This window comes from Drosophila pseudoobscura, chromosome 2 (assembly GCF_009870125.1).
Source record: "Drosophila pseudoobscura strain MV-25-SWS-2005 chromosome 2, UCI_Dpse_MV25, whole genome shotgun sequence".
Classification (NCBI taxonomy): domain Eukaryota; kingdom Metazoa; phylum Arthropoda; class Insecta; order Diptera; family Drosophilidae; genus Drosophila; species Drosophila pseudoobscura.
Genome location: NC_046679.1, coordinates 29960273 through 29972624, shown reverse-complemented (window position 1 = coordinate 29972624; position 12352 = coordinate 29960273). Strand labels below are relative to the sequence as shown.

The following is a 12352-nucleotide window of genomic DNA, read 5'->3' as shown; positions in this document are numbered from 1 at the left end:
TTTTAGCGCAGTTCATATGAAAGATTCGTGGGGTTTGGCAAGTTAAAGGGAAGGATAGGATGGATCTATAAAAATGTACAATTGTTAATATTTTTCGCCATTTACCTTGAGTAGTTGAACTATTTAAATATAGGGGGCTTAAGTGGGCTAAGCTCGGGTTTCCATCATACGAGTCGCTATATTGTTGTTGAGCAACAAAAATTAAGGCAAAAACAATCAAGGGCCAAGTATTTAATGTGCCAGTCAAGTAGAAAATTGATTGATTAATCGGATAAAATTATGTGGGCATGGTTGAAAGTTCTATTAAGCTTGTAATATTCCACGGAATATCAAAAACGAGGAATATGTTAAACAGAACTTGAATTCGTCAGTATATTTATGGTATATTTTGAAAATGAGGCGGTATGTTTCAGTATATATCGGCATATTTTATCGATACATCCGCGGTCAAACTGATATTTATATAATTATACAAAAAAAAATATAAAATTTATAAAAAGAAAACACCAGCGCGTACCAAATACTAATTGACTTCATCGACGAAATTGAGGTAAAGCTATAAACAGTTCTCCAACATATTCTATTCTTTGACTTGGCAATTTCCACCTTCAAAAGGCGGCCGGCCAAATAAGCCCACGCTACTCACGGGTAAACCCTAAAAAAAAATAAAAAGAAATGTCGCTGATCAGCGCCTTTGCCAGGTAAGTGAGGAGTCTATAGCCCATCGAGTTGACCACCCACTGACCGAGCGCACTTTCTGTCATAGATTAGGTTTACAGAGAGGCGGCGTAGCCGGCCCCGCCGTTGCACGTTGCCTACATACAACACCTGTGCTCTGTGCCGAGCCGCTGAAGAAAAAGAAGAAGCTGGACCCACAGGTTGTCAAGCAGAGGGAGGACCGCAGGAAAAAGAAGATTGAGAAGCAGATTCGGCGGCTCGAGAAGAATGCCCGCCAGCTGAAGCCGGTGGAGGAGCTGGAGGTGCCACTGGAGCTCATTGACGAAAAGGAGTAAGTGCCCCGCCGTTGAATGGAAGCCACTGTTGGTACAAATTGCTTCATTTCCAGCAAACGGCAGCGAAAATTGACGCCCCTGGGCAGTGCAGAACTGGAGGAGCGTGCTCTGCTGAAGAAACAATGGGCCCGCTACAAGCACGACGAGAGAGTGTCCGACTTCCAAATCATTGACCGCCTGGTGATGTCACAGAACAAAGCTCTGGAAGAGCTTCGCCGCGAGTCCGAGGAGCTGTATCAGGCAGCCATCGAAGTCGACTTGCAGCTGCTGCCAGTATCGCTCAAAGGCCCCGTCGCCAGCCCACCCATCAAGAACTATGCGAGTCCCGATGGCGACTACATACACCAGTCTATGAAGTGGGAATGAGTCCCATTTCGTCCCACAGCTGAGTGTGCATGTTAGGTCAAAGATTGTTGCTTACATCAGAAATAAAAAGAATAGTTAATTAATCACCCATAGCCTTCCTTTATCTGCTCCCAGAGTCAGCACTTTTCACACAAGTTGCGGTACTTGTTTACCTCAACCAGGGGAATTCCGGCAGTGGCACTAGCTGGCAGGTTCCCGCAAACTAAACAATTCAATTCCCGGACTCTGAAAGCAGTTTTGCTGTATGTAATGTCCGAGGCATTCTATTGGCTGTTGATTTGGCTCTATCTGTCCCCCAGGAAAGGCATGTAAGTAGAGAGGAGTGACAACAGCAAAAAGAGAAGATAACAGACAGACATCCGGACAGGTGTTCTCCCTGCAGCGAACAAGGTCCTGCCACAAGGCCAAACTGCACGTCCTTCGGAATCCGCTGCGGGAACAATACAAGGTATTTCTGCTACCTCCAGCTCGGGGAATTCTGCACGAGGGACAATGCGGAGGACCAATGCCTGCCAGGACTGACGTGCAGCTGCTACAAGTGCATGGGCTGCACCAGCTCGGGCATCTGCCTTTCGGACCTGTGCCCATATTGGATTTCCTAAGAAACACACGTATCGAATACGGCCAGTGATTGTTAGTGTCTGGATAACTGGATGCGCTGTGTTGCGGTTTTATTATTATCATCATCTGTGGAGAATATGAATAAAGCAGGCGAGATGCTGCAATCAGCATTGCTTCCGATCGCTTGCAGGCAAGGATCACAATGCAAAGGATTGGCCGTTTTTTGGTGAGGTTTTGACATAAATAGATGGAAAGCCACAGTTTACACAACTCACATGTCTGTTTTCAGTACTGTGCGGGTTTCTTACTGCTGCTGAAGCTTAGGATGGCGTACTGCTGGCGTTAGTCTTGGCTGCGGCCTGCCTCTTTTTGACGCCCCAGTTGTACACTCGCGCCATGTTCACCTCCGTTGTGGTTATTTGATCCCTGTTAAATAAAAGTAAAGAACATAATTAGTACCCGCCGTTTCGAATGGAAAAGGGATCTTCTCACTGACCGTAGAAAGTCCTGGTCATGCTCCACCGACTTAAGGTTGCCCACGGCTGATGTGACATTTTGCTTGAGCAGGGCCTCGGCCTCGTCCAGGGGATACTCCAGCATCACGCTGGCACCGAGCCAGAGGTAAACTGTTTTCGTGGGCGGCACCAAGGTCTTGATGAACACCTGATCACTGAGCAGGAATTGTGTCTCGCGCTCCTCGTCCTCCTTCCGGAGCACATTAACCATCTCCAGCGAACGCTCCAGGTCGGGAATCTGCGATTTCAGCTTCCGGCGACGCGCCTCGAGGTTGTACGCCATGAATCGATACTTGCCGTGCTGCTCGTCCAGACGCTGCAGAACCTTCTCGCAGTTCTCGTTCTCGGGCTGGGTCATGAACGTATCAATTTCTTCCTGCGGAAACCGACCCAGACAAGGATTAATTCAAGTTTTCCATTGCAGCTGCAGCCACAGCCAAGAGCACTATTGCTAGGTTAGAATCCACCCACTCACCAGGAATACTGCCTCCGGGATGCCGGCAAAGGTCTTTTGGTTTTCCGGCAATTTGGGCATTTCCACCGAGTCCATGATGCCAGTCATCTCGCTCTGCTGCTCAGTATTCTTTCAAATTACAATTAAAATTACAGCAGGACGGTGCTGCCTATAGAAAATGTCGATAAATATGAGTCAAAAGAATCGATACACAGTATGGCAATAGCCCTGCGATAAACGGTCTATCGATAGTATCGCAGCGAAACCGATACACATTTTGGAATTTTAAATTCTTGGATATTTATGTTTATTCATATTTAACAAGGAAAAACTGAATTCCGGAAAAGAAAGCCTTCAGATGTACCAGGAATTATATCCCCAGTGTACGGCGAACAAAAAAAGAAATTCAGTTACCAAAATCTTCTTAAAAACTAGCAATAATACTTACAAATTATACTTTTTACATCAATTTACATTCTATGTCCCTGCCTTTCCGGCACTCAATGCCACTATGCACTTCACCAGTCTGTCCTTGGGCGAAGATTTGGGCAAATTCTCATCGAAGTGCTTCTGAAGGATCCACTGCAGCTGGGCGACCGTGCAGCTGGTTAGACGTTCCTCCGCAATCAAATACTCGACAAATTCGTAGCTCTCGATTTGTTTCATATCGATTTTGGGCATCTTTGACGAACTGGCTCCATTCGCGGAGGCTTTGGCCGGGCGCTTCTTGGCGGGAACCGCTTCCACGTCGAAGAGCCTCTCGTAATCGGGCATATATTTTTCGATTCGTTTGTCCTGCGCCGTTGTGTCTAGCAGTTCGTCGATTCCCTTGCTGTCCGTTGTAATGTCCAGGGACAAAGCGAGCAAATTGGCCTGCAGGTAGTCCAGACTGGGATCATTGATCAGGTTTGGCTGATAGTCGATGCGGAGCCTCTTGATGATCTTCTGGAAGAAGTCCACCTTCTCATCGTCGGCTGAATTGGCAGTGTTGTTCCAATCGCACATGTCTATGTGGCGAATGTGCTTGGCTTCCGGCAGATAGACGATCTTGAAGCCATCTCCGCAGAGCTGCGACCGATAGCTCTTGACCTCCGACTTATCCACCTGAACAGGCACCAAAACCACATAACGCGGAATCGACTTACGCTTGGACATGAACAGGCAGACGATGATCTTCTCTCGCTGCAAGCAGCGCTCCCACAGGCCCCGGAACAAGCGCTTCGATCCAATAATGCTCTGATCGTCGGGGTACATAAAATTCGAGGGCTTGCTGTAGAGAACCTCGGGCAGGGCTGAGCGGTGCTTGAACCCCAGGAGCTGCATGTGGGGCTTGTGCATGTTTCGAACCATGTCCATCCGGGTCATGGTCAGTCTCAACGATTTCTCGCCCAAATCGAACTTGTACCAGCCCTGGTTCGCCTTCATCTGATACTCGTGCTTAATCTCTTCCCCTTCATGCTTGCGCACTATGATCTGGCGCTTGGTGCTCACTACGCTGTTGTCCCGCCGCATTATCTGCACCTTGCGCGGAAGGGCCCGTCGCTGGAAGTAATTGTAGTACTGCACGGACATGGACAGATTGGGGCCCAGGTGGAAGGCGAAATGGCCCAGGCAGCGCCGCAAAAAGTCCTGCTTCAATTTGCGATCAGCCAGCATCTCTCGCAGCAGTGAAGGATCGGGTTCAACGAAGGCGTCTAATTCAATGGCTGCAATAATAAGAATGAATCGTTAGTCGATTTCAGATAGTGGCATTCTGACACGTTAGCTGTGATCTGTGAGCAGACCCAAAACCACATCCAAATTTAACTTCACTTGGACGCAGGTGAATGATTTGCTACAGTTGCTCTGCGAAGTACTTAAACCTCCAAGGCGATCTCTGGACGCCACGGAGGGGAACAGACTTCGCATAAAATATACATACGTTCTACTATAGTTTCGTCACTCACCTCGCGACAGGGTTATAAATTCCTTGTAAAAAGGACCGTAGTCAAAGTCGTCGTTCATGGGAATGACATGGAACTCGAACTCCTTGCCCTCCAGATCGATGGCCTTCTGCAGAGCCGCCTGAAACTCGTTGCTCGAGGGCAGATGTGGCGTGTCCACATCCGTCACGTATGCAATCTTCGCGTTGTTCAACTTCTTACCGCACTTCTCCAGCAACTCGATACACAGCCGGATCATGAGATCGAATTTTCCACGCCCGTCGGGCTCCACCAGCCCATACTCGGTGGCAAACTGGCTCTCCACCGTCCCCATAAACTCCAGGTAATGCTCCACAATGGGTTTGGTCAGCTGACGAAGTGGTAGAAACACAGCACAGTTCTCGGGCACAACTATAGTCTCCACGCAGGACGCCTCCAGCGGCAGGGGGCTGTGTTTGGTGTTGGCGAACACCAGGCCTATCAGGTCCTTGTCGTTGACCAACATTCCCGAGATGAATGCCGTGCGTATGATGTTCAGCGCCTCCATCAAGCGTCCTATGCCGGCCGTCTGCAAGTTGGCGTCCACCACGAACAGGATGGCCTCGCGCCCATGGTAGTCGCGCTTCATGGCAATGTCCTCTTCATCCTCGGAACCGGACAGCAAATCCACATCGTTCGCTGGATTCCAGGTGCTCATCCTAAATTTTGTACTATTTTTTTCCGCGTATTTCACAATTAATCGAAGCTAAATGTGTTGTATCGATGTATCGTCATCGAAGCAAGAGCAGTGTTTGCAACACCATTTTAAAATAGTTCCAGTGTCACCGTTTTAGCTTATTTCAGGCTATTTACCATAAATTTTAGCTTATTTATTACGGTTTTAACAAATTTTGGCTATTTTTATTAGAATCTAGCTTGCATTGACTCTGAGATTTGGCATCACTGATCAGAACCGTGCTGTAAAGTGTGGGAAGTTATCACATGTAAACGCTGGAGTAGGCCGCGCCGGTTTATGTTTTTGACTGTTTTAATATTGAATTTAGAGTAAAGTTCGTGATAGGATAGCATAATGTCGCTACAATTTCAAAACGACTGCGGCGATTCGGTCAAACTGGCCATCATTGAGGAGCTGCAGAACCTTCTCAGCTCGAATACCAATGTGTTGCAGGAGGCGGAGAAGCGAACAAAACAGCTGGAATACACGGAAGGTGCGTAATTTGGCGGGCAGAGGGCTTGTGTTGGGTTGGGTTTCCTCGTGTTTTTCTGTGCTCATGTTACCCATATATGGAATTGCAGGCTATGGCGTCTACCTGTCCGAGATCATAATGAATCAGTCGCACGAGCTTCCGCTGCGACAGATAGCTATCGTTATGCTAACCCGCTACGTCGAGAACCACTGGACGGAGGAGGACTTGAAGACCGACAAGGCTAACAGCTGCATGGCCAGCGAGCAGGCCAAGCGTACTATTCGGAACATACTGCCCAACGGACTGTACGATCCCAACTCAAAAATCCGCTCCTCTGTGGCCCATACCATATCCACCATAGCTTCCACCGACTATCCGCAATGCTGGACGGAGCTGTTCGACATCATTGTCAAGTGTTTGGGCGGCAACGAAGACTCCATCCACGGGGCCATGCAGGTTCTGCAGGACTTTACTTACGACGTAGAGCAAATCAAGGAACTGGGACCCGTTGTCATTCCCGAGGTGTACCGCATCTTTGACTCTGAGCAGAACTACTCCATCAAGACGCGCGTATCGGCCATTCGCATCCTAAAGCCCCTCTTCACATCCATTGCGGCTCTGATTACCAACAAACAGGAGCAGGCGACCATGATGAACTCCATTCTCAACAACTTCATGGACAAGCTGTTGCACTACCTGAGCATGACCAGCGGAGCGGGCTCCAATTTCCTGTTACGCTCAGAAATCATTAAGGGTGAGCAGACGGACACCCACCAATACCATTATCATTACCACTCCCCTTCTGTTACAGTCTTCACCCACGTGGTGAGCGAGTGCTCGAAGTACATCAACCCGTTCATGGAGAGGATACTGCCCATCATCTGGCAGCTCCTTACCCAGATAGCCGAGACCTATGTGAAGGTGTCGGTGAACCAAACAGAGCCCAATCCACTGCCCAGTGGCGACAACGAAGACGATGACGAGCAGACCAATTTCCAAACGCTCATCATCCAGATCCTCGAGTTCATCAACTGCATCGTGACCTGTGGAAAACTTCGGGGATGCATCAAAAACGTGCTGGCCGATCTCATCTACATCACGATCGTGTACATCCAATTGAGCGAGGAGCAGCTGGAGGACTGGCAGGAGGACCCAGAGAAATTTGTCGACGACGAGGATGACGGCGGCGTGGAGCTGACGGTGCGCATGTGCGGCCGCGATGTCCTGCTGGCCATCAACGACGAGTTCGGGGCAAAGGCCATTCAGCCGCTGCAGGAGGCTCTGGGCAGGCACTTTAGCGTGGCCGAGGCGGAGAAGGCGGCCAACAATCCAAACTGGTGGAAGATCCAGGAGGCCTGCATGGACGCCGTGCACGGCTTTCGCGACATCATTCTCGAGGGTGACTCCAAGTTCGATCTTCTCAACTATCTGACCATCGTGCGGAATCTGCTGGTGCACCAGGAGTCGCCCCACCTGGTGGGTCGCGCCCTCTGGACCCTGAGCACATACTCCAAGTCAGACCTGTACAATCCCCAGATGGTGGCCGAGATCCTCGACGTCACCCTGTGCAGCCTGTCGCCAGAGAAGACGCACATCCTGAGGATCAGTGCAGTGCGCACGCTGCACGGCTTCTTGCTGGCCAACGAATCGACCGAGGGCGAGAAACGAACTTTGCTGGTGTCCAAGCTGCCGGGATTCTTTGATGGCATCATGGCTCTGGTCTCGGGCTGCAAGGCCACTGTCCTGGCCCTGCTCATGGAGGCACTGACGGTCATGGTCCAGGTAAGCGACCAGTGTTCATTCATCGAGGATTCCTAATCCCATTTCTCCTGCTTTCTCACAGTTTGATGCAGACTTTGCCTATGCCGCCAATGGCAAGATTACTCCGCTGGCCATTGCTGTCTTTCTCAAGTATGCCGAGGACCCGTACGTCCTGGAGAATGTGCAGGATCTAATCAAAGCCCTCTGCCAGCGGAAGCAGTGCCTGGTGCTGCTGCAGGAGAAGTTCATTCCCACTATCGTGAGCATCTTGGAACTGCTAGAGACAAATAACACTGAGAAGCAGGACATTGCCCTGGACGTCCTCAACACCATCGTCAAGTACACGGAGCCGCCACTGAGCAGCGCACTGCTGGACAGAGCCTTTCCGGCCGTCTTGAACTGCCTCGTGCACACGGACGATCATGCGGTGATGCTAGCCGGCGGCGAGTGCCTGCGCAGCTTCATCAACGTCTCGCCCGCCCAGATCTGCAGCTACCAGAACGGCGAGGGTGGTAACTGCATCATGCAGGTGGTGGCCGCGGTACTGCTCAATCCCATGAACAGCGAGATGACGGCCGCGGGCCAGATCGGACGGCTGGTCATCACGATCATCACAAAAATGGGCACCATGCTTGGACCGAATGTGGACATGCTGCTAAAGGCTGTGATCAGCAAAATGCAGAACCTGGAGTGCCTTAAGGTAATCATGAATCTGGTCCTGATTTTCGCCCATCTCTTCCTTACTCAAATGGACGCCGTGCTCAACTTTCTGTCCACTGTTCCGGGGCCAAACGGAGAGCCAGCCATGCAGTTCGTCCTCTCCAATTGGCTCTCGCGCCAAAACTCGTTCTTCGGCATGTACGAGCGAAAGGTCACCACCATGGCCCTGTGCAAGCTGTTCGAGTACGGCGTGGCCACGCAGGACAATCGCCTCACGAGCATCACCTACAAGGAGCTGGTGGAGGACCCCAGCGATGCCCGTAGGCGCACTCGCTCCGTGGCCGCCGCCAACCAGAAGTGGACCACAATTCCTGCTCTCGTCAAGATCTTCAAGGTGCTGATGTCCGAGTACCAGCACTTCCAGGAGAGCAAGACGGACGAGCCACTTACCGACACCGATGAGGAGGATGCCGAGGCCGAGGAAGACGAGGCCACCAGCTTAGCTAAATCTCGATTCATCTCTGACCTGTACGTGGAATTCGACAAGGATAATGTAGAGGACGATCTGCTGCTCAAGGAGCTGCTCAAGGAGACCAACTACACAGGCGACATAGCCGAGAACCTGCAAAAATTCCTCACCAATTTCACACAAAACGAACACTTTCCCAGCTTTTACGAGCATCTCAACGAGGCGGAGCGCCACATTCTGCTCAACAAGGTGCAGCAGCAGAAGTAATTCGCTGCTGATCCATTCTCTCCATCACATGGACAGCAGGTTGTCCCAACAGCAGATTGTGTTAATCGTATTTATATATTGTTACTAATCGATCCTTGGATTAAACACAGTTGTATTTTTTCTACGCGCAAGCAGTAAATAGTTAAAAAATTTGTTTAATAATGAATTATCTACAATTGGATGCTGTGTTGAAAGGAACTCCGTGGAGTGGAGTGTCGTTCGATTCTTTAGAGAGCCACCTCGTCGTTTCGGAGCTTGTGCTGTAGTGGAATGTCGGGTTTGTAGGCATCCTGAAGGAGGAAAGCACTCGAATGAACATCAATCAAAGGAGAAAATATGTATGCTACTCGCCATGGGTTTGTTGGAGCCAAAGCTGAAGAACCTTCGTATACAGGGGGTCAGCAGTACGGGATCGACTTTGTTGGGATTGTTTCTGCCAAACGCCAAGGAACCGAGCAGCGCCACAATAATGGTAATCGAAGCGCCAAAGGTCGTGTACCACATGTACGAGATGCGGTACAATGGGAAGATATCCCTTTTCGAATAAAAGGAATTAAAATAGAAGCATGAGGATATACTGGGGAGATCCTTTGACTTACTCTGAGGCTGAGCCTGCCAGATGTATGGTGCTGTTGGCGGCACTCGTGGTGACATTGAATCTGTAGTCGCATTGCTCAATATTGAGCGGCTTCGTGTTGTAACTGATGGCTCCCGAGGCGATGGCCCACTGGGCATTCAGGCTTACCCAGGACATGGCTATGACACCCATGATTCCGCCCAAAAGAGCACTCTGTGGCAGAGAATTGAGATAAGTTTTGGGCCAGGAAAATAGTTATCTGGAGACTCACATTCCCATTGATCCAAGGGAGAAACAGGCCAATGGTGAAGATGCCAAACAAGGGGCCATTGGTGATGGCCTCCAGACTCATAGTCAGCTGCAGGACCGTGCCCATATGCTCCACCACATAAACGAGGCACACACAGAGGGCTCCCACACCGACGACCACCAGCCGCATGATCCAGTTGATCGACGAACTGGAGAGGGGCTGCTTCACATATGGCTTCACAAAGTCCTCCAACACCACCGCCGACATGGAGTTCAGACAGGTGGAGAGGGAGCTCAGGGCAGCACTGAAGACGCCGGCTATGAAGAGGCCCGTCATACCGGGCATTTCGCCCAGCGTGTCCATCACGAAGAGGGGCAAAAGCTGATCTCGAGCCTTTGCCAGCTATAAACGAATCAGAGATTATAAAGTGTATACCCAGGAGGAGGAGTAGGGTAGTCCTTGCCTTGGTAGTGAGGGGATCACAGTTTTGGTAGGTGGCATAGATAAGCAGTCCATTGTAGCCGCACAAGGCCATCAGGATGAGGACTCCCACGCAGAAGATGAACAGAGCCTTGCGGGCGTCCGCGAGTGTGGGCAGTGCGAGGTATCTCTGGATCATGTTCTGGGAGACGGCATTCGTCTGCGTCCAGTAGACTATTCCTCCGAAGAACAGGCACCAGAACGTGTGACGGACTGTGGGATCTATGCTGAGCCTGCAAGGATCGAAAGTGGTGGGTGGTTGGAGCACATAAGGAGATTCTCCACTTACTCTGGCGCCTCCAGACGATCCGAGTTCCAGGCACGCTCCAGGACAACGCTAACCCCGCCAATGTCCATGCTACCCTTGATGGCGACCAAGCAGAGGGCTCCCAGCATGGAGACCGCCTGCACAACGTCCGTCCAAACCACCGCCTTGAGACCGCCGAGGCTCGTGTAGAACACACAAATGATGCACACAATCGGCGTGATCGTGTGCACTCCAATGCCAGTTACCTGGTTGAAGGCCAGCGCCGGCACATATATCACGATGGGCAGATAGGCCACCTGTAAATTCCAAGCGGGAATGTTATCTGTTATTGTCCTTGGAAAGGATGCAATCATCGATACACACATTCATAACCGCAAACATAATGGATCCATACAGGCGCAGGCGGCGATCGAAGCGAACCTCCAGATACTGCAAGTATTAGAAAATATGAAAGCGTTCTTCAGATTGTGGCCTGAGCGTATCTTTCTGCGTGTGTCCTTGCCTCGTAGGTGGATGTTATGTTCAGATCGTGGAAAACCGGCAGATAGAATACGCCCATCACAATGCCCATGCCCACTACGCCAAAGGCCACGTAGAGGTACTGCACGCCGTAGGAATAAACCTCGGTGGGGAGTCCCAGGAGCGTGATGCCCGATATGAAGCTGGCGACCAGGGAGAAGGCGATCGGAATCACCAGCATCTTGCGGCCGCCGAGCATGTAGTCGGCCTCGGAGACGGACTTGTTCATGAACCCAAAGTAGATGCCAATGCAGATGCAGAGCAGGAACATGGCCACAAATGCCACATAGTCGGGCCACGAGAAGCGCTGCAGCTCGACCAGGATCTGCTCAATGTTGTGCATGTTTGCGTCCGACTGGTTGCTAACTAACGAGGAACGAGGTAGAAGAAGGAGGAGAATATATCCAGCGGTGCCAGCGATCCAATGCCTAGGTCTGTCTCCGATTCACTAAGCTCAAGCCCATCTAATGCACTGGGCTAATGCTCGCTCGCTCCTCTGGCTGTGATTCAATTCAATTTCGCTCAATTATCAATTGTCGAGCAATTTAGTTTTTGGACACAGTCACAGCCGCACCAGCACCCACACCAAATCCGTGCGCACATGGGTCGAAGCTAAACCGGCGAGTGCGAGAATTACGACACTTCTGTCTCCAGTTGAATCACGGACCCGACCCGACCTTAGAGAAAAGCGCTGTGATTCCGGGAAAACGTCAACATCAAACAGTGGTCCCAGCAGACACCGCGAATTGACATAATCTTCACGAATTAAGATCTCGCAGAGATCCCACAATGACGTAGAGCGGCGGGAGAGTCGCCTTGTAAACAATTATGTCACAGAACACACTCGGAAGAACTGATCTTGAAAAAACCATCCAGGACCCGACGACGGCGACTCAACACTCGGCCGAATCAGAGATGACAACGAGCGTCGCTGGCATCGCCCTTCAACGTCATATCTATCCGTCTGTAAAACAATTATTGCCACTTGCCACTTTCGGAAATATTACTACGCTCTGCTCTACGCTACGGTCTATGGTCTACGCTCTATGTCGGGGGCGGTCTGGTCATTGGCATCGAGTTGCA

General features: G+C 50.6%; 5 protein-coding genes across 6 annotated transcripts; 2 read left to right on the top strand and 3 right to left on the bottom strand.

Annotated features, from left to right (window-relative positions):
* Positions 1 to 408: 408 nt before the first annotated feature.
* mRpL40 (mitochondrial ribosomal protein L40) lies at positions 409 to 1465 on the top strand. Of its 2 annotated transcripts, XM_033383856.1 has the most exons (4): positions 409 to 550; positions 616 to 701; positions 767 to 1009; positions 1067 to 1465. In XM_033383856.1, the coding sequence occupies exons 2-4, from the start codon at positions 676 to 678 to the stop codon at positions 1377 to 1379; spliced, it is 582 nt and encodes a 193-aa protein (XP_033239747.1). In that variant the 5' UTR covers positions 409 to 550; positions 616 to 675; the 3' UTR covers positions 1380 to 1465. The 2 variants fall into 2 exon arrangements, with proteins under 2 accessions (XP_033239747.1, XP_001359984.3); XM_001359947.4 differs by having other exon boundaries at positions 416 to 701.
* Positions 1466 to 2025: 560 nt separating this feature from the next.
* Positions 2026 to 3106, bottom strand: mgr (prefoldin subunit mgr). The gene is made up of 3 exons (XM_001359946.5): positions 2931 to 3106; positions 2437 to 2831; positions 2026 to 2366 (listed from the first exon to the last, which is right to left on the bottom strand). The coding sequence occupies exons 1-3, from the start codon at positions 3015 to 3017 to the stop codon at positions 2261 to 2263; spliced, it is 588 nt and encodes a 195-aa protein (XP_001359983.1). The 5' UTR covers positions 3018 to 3106; the 3' UTR covers positions 2026 to 2260.
* Positions 3044 to 5652, bottom strand: Irbp (Inverted repeat-binding protein). Its single transcript, XM_033383799.1, has 3 exons — positions 4856 to 5652; positions 3358 to 4615; positions 3044 to 3261 (listed from the first exon to the last, which is right to left on the bottom strand). Exons 1-2 carry the CDS (start codon positions 5526 to 5528, stop codon positions 3387 to 3389), a joined length of 1902 nt encoding a protein of 633 aa, XP_033239690.1. The 5' UTR covers positions 5529 to 5652; the 3' UTR covers positions 3044 to 3261; positions 3358 to 3386.
* A 119-nt stretch (positions 5653 to 5771) lies between these two features.
* On the top strand, positions 5772 to 9316 carry Ipo9 (Importin 9). Its single transcript, XM_001359944.4, has 4 exons — positions 5772 to 6039; positions 6128 to 6772; positions 6830 to 7800; positions 7862 to 9316. The coding sequence occupies exons 1-4, from the start codon at positions 5901 to 5903 to the stop codon at positions 9173 to 9175; spliced, it is 3069 nt and encodes a 1022-aa protein (XP_001359981.2). The 5' UTR covers positions 5772 to 5900; the 3' UTR covers positions 9176 to 9316.
* Positions 9271 to 12340, bottom strand: bumpel (brother of rumpel). The gene is made up of 8 exons (XM_002138031.3): positions 11253 to 12340; positions 11114 to 11179; positions 10772 to 11046; positions 10466 to 10715; positions 10024 to 10404; positions 9775 to 9965; positions 9527 to 9710; positions 9271 to 9465 (listed from the first exon to the last, which is right to left on the bottom strand). The coding sequence occupies exons 1-8, from the start codon at positions 11610 to 11612 to the stop codon at positions 9403 to 9405; spliced, it is 1770 nt and encodes a 589-aa protein (XP_002138067.1). The 5' UTR covers positions 11613 to 12340; the 3' UTR covers positions 9271 to 9402.
* Positions 12341 to 12352: the final 12 nt, after the last annotated feature.

Coding starts and splice junctions, on each gene's coding strand:
- mRpL40 (XM_033383856.1), top strand. CDS start 676: ATGTCGCTGATCAGCGCCTTTGCCAG. Junction 702..766: donor CTGATCAGCGCCTTTGCCAG/GTAAGTGAGGAG, acceptor TTTCTGTCATAG/ATTAGGTTTACAGAGAGGCG. Junction 1,010..1,066: donor GAGCTCATTGACGAAAAGGA/GTAAGTGCCCCG, acceptor CTTCATTTCCAG/CAAACGGCAGCGAAAATTGA.
- mgr (XM_001359946.5), bottom strand. CDS start 3,017: ATGACTGGCATCATGGACTCGGTGGAAATGCCCAAATTGCCGGAAAAC. Junction 2,832..2,930: donor TCCCGGAGGCAGTATTCCTG/GTGAGTGGGTGG, acceptor CGGTTTCCGCAG/GAAGAAATTGATACGTTCAT. Junction 2,367..2,436: donor CATGACCAGGACTTTCTACG/GTCAGTGAGAAG, acceptor TTTATTTAACAG/GGATCAAATAACCACAACGG.
- Irbp (XM_033383799.1), bottom strand. CDS start 5,528: ATGAGCACCTGGAATCCAGCGAACGATGTGGATTTGCTGTCCGGTTCC. Junction 4,616..4,855: donor ATTTATAACCCTGTCGCGAG/GTGAGTGACGAA, acceptor TTATTATTGCAG/CCATTGAATTAGACGCCTTC.
- Ipo9 (XM_001359944.4), top strand. CDS start 5,901: ATGTCGCTACAATTTCAAAACGACTGCGGCGATTCGGTCAAACTGGCC. Junction 6,040..6,127: donor ACAGCTGGAATACACGGAAG/GTGCGTAATTTG, acceptor ATGGAATTGCAG/GCTATGGCGTCTACCTGTCC. Junction 7,801..7,861: donor CACTGACGGTCATGGTCCAG/GTAAGCGACCAG, acceptor GCTTTCTCACAG/TTTGATGCAGACTTTGCCTA.
- bumpel (XM_002138031.3), bottom strand. CDS start 11,612: ATGCACAACATTGAGCAGATCCTGGTCGAGCTGCAGCGCTTCTCGTGG. Junction 11,180..11,252: donor ACATAACATCCACCTACGAG/GCAAGGACACAC, acceptor TAATACTTGCAG/TATCTGGAGGTTCGCTTCGA. Junction 9,466..9,526: donor TTGGCTCCAACAAACCCATG/GCGAGTAGCATA, acceptor TTCCTCCTTCAG/GATGCCTACAAACCCGACAT.